The 4,566-nt window shown below is 47.8% G+C and overlaps 1 protein-coding gene across 1 annotated transcript; it reads left to right on the forward strand.

The window, feature by feature from the left end:
- The first annotated feature begins 1,076 nt into the window (after nucleotides 1–1,076).
- CCL26 (C-C motif chemokine ligand 26) lies at nucleotides 1,077–4,361 on the forward strand. The gene is made up of 3 exons (XM_034988623.1): nucleotides 1,077–1,272; nucleotides 1,365–1,479; nucleotides 4,186–4,361. Exons 1-3 carry the CDS (start codon nucleotides 1,200–1,202, stop codon nucleotides 4,280–4,282), a joined length of 285 nt encoding a protein of 94 aa, XP_034844514.1. The 5' UTR covers nucleotides 1,077–1,199; the 3' UTR covers nucleotides 4,283–4,361.
- Nucleotides 4,362–4,566: the final 205 nt, after the last annotated feature.

Genomic DNA, 4,566 nt, shown 5'->3' on the forward strand with positions numbered 1-4,566 from the left:
TTTTAGTCAGATCTGGCTGAAATGTAGATTCCTCGCTGTCTCTCCCAAAGAGCCTGACCCAGGAGGTACAAAGCAGGTACAGAGAATATTACCGTTTTTTGTTTTTTGTTTTTTCCAGGCTCCAGGCAATTGTGATGTTCTGTCAGGTTTGGGACCCTCTAAACCAGATGAGATAAGCTCTAAGTGCCCCCAAGCAGCTCTAGCACCAAGGGCCGAGTGATGCGTGGCACTGAGAAGATAGGACGGGCACATGCCAGAGCATTGTTCTTGAACATTCATTGTTATGATCAGGCTGCTCTATGCTCATGTCCTGAGACAGTCCATGCCTCACCAAGAGATAAGCAATGTTGGGGCACCTGGGTGGCTCAGTCGGTTGAGGGTCTGATTTTGGCTCAGGTCATGATCCCGGAGTCCCAGGATTGAGCCCCACCAGGATTGAGCCCCAGGACTGAGCCCCTACTCAGCAGGGAGTCTGCTTCTCCCTCTAACCCCTCCGCCCTCTGACCTCCCCCCTCTGACCCTCCCCCTCTCATGCTCTCTCTCTCTCAAATAAATAAGTAAAATCTTTAAAAAAGAGAGAGAGAGAGAGAAGCAATGTTTAAAAAGCAAAGAAAGCTGGGGCGCCTGGGTGGCTCAGTCGTTGGGTGTCTGCCTTCGGCTCAGGTCATGATCCCAGGGTCCTGGGGTCGAGCCCCGCATCGGGCTCCCTGCTCCACGGGAAGCCTGCTTCTCCCTCTCCCACTCCCCCTGCTTGTGTTCCCTTTCTCGCTGTGTCTCTCTCTGTCAAATTATTAACATCTAAAAAAATAAAAAGCAAAGAAAGCTTTGGTCGAGAGCTAGAAATCAACCAGGACATCAGTTGTGTTCTAAGGCATTTTAAGTCAGTTCTGGAGAACTACTATTTCATTTCCTCTGCTTTGGCTTCTTAAACAAAGCAGAGGACGAAAAACACCCCGACAGAAACTACCAATGGTGTGCTGGCCCCTCCCCTTCCCTCAGATGACATTTATTTTCTTTCCAATCTTCTTCCAAAGGTATCAGGTTGCTCTTCCACTCTAGGGTCACAAGAGCTGCTCTTGTTCTCAGCCACAAATTTCTCCAGAATTCTCTTCAGAGCCAACTTAGCCCTATAAAAAGGGGGTCGGGTGGAGTCAGGAGGAATTTGGGAGAAAGCTGTGAAGGGCCCAGCTTGCAGCGCCATGAAGAGCTTTCCTGTTGGCTTTCTTGTTCTCCTGATCTTCATCCTGAGTGTCCATCGTGGAGTTGCCAGACGTATGGAGCTGTCCCACTCCCTTCCCTGGTGCAGGCTGGGAGTAGAAGCAAAGGGTCACCTCCCAGCTCCTTCCTCTCCCTGTTTTTTTTAGGTGGCAGTGATGTGGCCAAGTTCTGCTGCTTCCAATATAGCCACAAGATCCTTCCCTGGAAGTGGGTGCATTCCTATAAATTCACCAGGAACAGCTGCTCCCAGCAGGCTGTGATGTGAGTATTTCTTGTTTGGACTTTCAGGGTCGCCACCAGCCATGTAAGTGCCTGGGCGCTGGGCCACAGTGCCAAGACGAGGTTCAGGATGGGACTCTGGTAACTTGGGTTGTCACCCTGCCTCTGCCACTGAGTGGGACCCTGGAGCCTTGGTTTCCTAACTTTCATACCATGTGCCAAGCAATGTGCTAAGTGCTGGGTATAAAAGGGAGAACAGACAGTCCTTATAGACCTTACATCTTAGCATAAGAAAAGGCTGTTAAAGGTGTTTGCGTAAAATAGATAATGCAATGAAGAGAGAGAGCAGGAGGGAATTTGTTGTAGGGGAGGCAGAATTTTATCTCTGCCCTCTTAGGGGCTCTGGCTGAGCCTGAGAAGGAAATTGATGTAAGACAGATTAACAGCAAAAAAACAAAAAACAAAAAAAACCACAAATTTTTACATGTACACGGGAGCCCCCATAGGAAAATGAAGACCCAAAGAAGTGGCAAAACCCAAATACTTTTATGCTAGCTTGAACAGAAAGAGTTGATTGTGGAAATGTGACTAAAATCTATAGGATAGGCTATATGGGATAGTAAGACTTACCTTAACAAGGTCTCTTTGTAAAGATTTCTCTTGGCCTTGACTTCCTATCTCTGGCGATAGGAATATTTCTTTTCTCCTGGTACAGGAGGATATTTTTCAAATGGGAATTCTATCTCCTGCTTTCAGGGGGAAAAGAGGAGGTCAGAACACCCTTCTTGCACCTGCTGGGGGTTTTTTTTGTTTTTTTTTTTAAGTGTCTTTAGCTCAAAATAATCCTTCTGCCAAAGTGGCATATTTTTGGGGGGCATATTCTGCTTCCCTTCATCATAGTCACACGAGGACCTAAGTTGGTGCGAGGAAGGTCTCCCAGAGGAGTGACATGTGCACTGAGACCCCCAAGGATAAGTGGGAGTGGCCTTGTTCCAAAGTGGAGCAAGGATGTGCCGCAGAGAGCAGCAGGTGTGTGGGAAGAACATGTCGCTGACAAACAGGTAGACAGGAGCCAAGTCGTGCCAGGCTCTTCAGTAGTGGGAGAGAGAACACAGGGCCCCTGGCAGGACTAAATGAGATATCACATGCAAAGTCTTTGGCATTGTGCCTGCACAGAACACTTGTTTGGCAAATGGAAGCTATCTTTAAATGCAAATACACAGGGAAGGGCTGGTTGCTGCTCCCAAGGGCATGGGGTTCCTGAACATCAGAGAATGGTGCAGAAGCGGGGAGAATGGGCTCCAGTGGCAGACCTGAATGTCATTGTTTTGAGACAGTTAGGAATAGGAAAGGGACGCTCAAGTGCCTAATTGTGGCGGGGGCGGGGGGCATGCACACTCCGGGGCTCAGAATCTTCTCCTTTGTGTCTTGATTTAAAGCTTTCTGGGGCTTTTAAGATGTCAACATGTAACATCTGGCAAAGAGTCCTGAGCTGGGCTCAAAGCAGTGGCTCCGTCACTTGCAAGCTATGTGACCTTGGGCAAGTCAAGCTTCCTCATTTGTAAAGGAAAGGCGAGAGGCCAACATCGGTTATCAATCACTATATGACGGATTGCCCCAAAACTTAGTGGCTTAATACAACAATGATCCCTTTCTGATCTCTGTGGGACAGGACTTGCAACGGGGTTTGGCCGGATGGTTCTGGCTTGGCATCTGTCCTGGGGGTAGAGTCAGATGGAGCTGGAGTTGTTGAAGCTGGTGGCATCTCCCTTCGGGGCCTTTCTGTGTGGTGTCTCTGTTGGGCCAGTTTGGGCTTCAGTGTGGTGTGGTTACCTGGAGTGGTGGGCCTCCTTACAAGCTGGTTCAAAGCTCCAGCCTAAGTGCCCCTGTGAACCAGGCAGAAGTTCCATAACCTTCTATGATTTAGCCTATGAGGTCACACAGCATCACCTCTGCCTTGATCTACTGGTCGACCAGTCCCTAAGGCTGGCCTTAATTTGAAGGGAGGGGACACAAATCCCCATCTTTTAATGGGAGTGATGTCAAAGAAATTTCAAAGGTTCACAAAGCCCTGCCTCTCCCCCATTTTCCCATCGTTTTGGCTCTTCTCTCCAGCATGGGGCCAGCCTGAGAGCCCCGTAAATACCACTCCAGGCTGGAGCATCCCCGACCTAGGCTCTCAGCACAGCTGAGGCTAGAGGACACTCAGGGGTATCAAGCAATGACCCCCACTCTTCATGAGTGCACAGTGTCGTAAGGAATGCAGGAATCCTATATATACAGCCAGGGCCAATAACCCATGATAATGTGAGTAAGAATTGAGCAGCACAACAGGCTTTGATCTCATGTTATTACTTGAAGACTTGATGTGCTATGATTCCATGAATTAAAAATAATAAAGACTTTTGGGGGGTCAAGCTGATGTTCTAAAATGGATGGTGGGCATAGCATGTGAATGATATCTCAATAAAGTGTCTATGTTAAAACAAAAGAATTAAGAGGCATGGTACAGGTTACATGCTTTGGACTAAAGCTGTTGGAAATGATTTCCTGGGGGAGGTGGGCCTGGGAGCATGGGCTCCAGTGGAAAACAGGGCAGAGGGGAAAGCAAGGACCAGAAGCAGAAGCAGAAACTGTAACAGGTGCAGCGAGGCAAGAGAAAGTGAGTCAAGGGGCTGCCCCCACCCAATTTCCATCTCTACAGGAGACAAAAGTTCTCAGTATTGACTGTCAGCTTCTCTTTTCCAGATTCACTACCAAAAAAGGCCATAAAGTCTGTGCACAGCCAAAGGAAAAATGGGTGCAAAGATACATCACTTTACTCAGAGAGCAGCAGCTATCCTAACTGCTCTTGACCCTGCTTGTCCTTGGTGAAACCTGGAGATTTTCTTCAGCAGAAGCCTCTGTGGGACTGAGGAGGAGGAGAGGCTTATAATAAAGATTGCTCCATTAAGATTTGATTTGCTCCTAAACATTCTTATTCAGTAAAACCTGAGTCTTCTTCAAAGCAAAGAAACGGAGTCAATATTTTTGGCTGGTTCCCTGCCCCAGCACTGGTATGGAATTCTTCCTATGTTTTTGTGCCAAAAAAAAAAAAAAAAAAAAAAAAAAGCCAGGGAAAGTTCGATA

Source organism: Mirounga leonina, unplaced genomic scaffold (genome assembly GCF_011800145.1).
Source record: "Mirounga leonina isolate KUSES-001 unplaced genomic scaffold, KU_Mleo_1.0 Mir_454, whole genome shotgun sequence".
NCBI lineage: Eukaryota > Metazoa > Chordata > Mammalia > Carnivora > Phocidae > Mirounga > Mirounga leonina.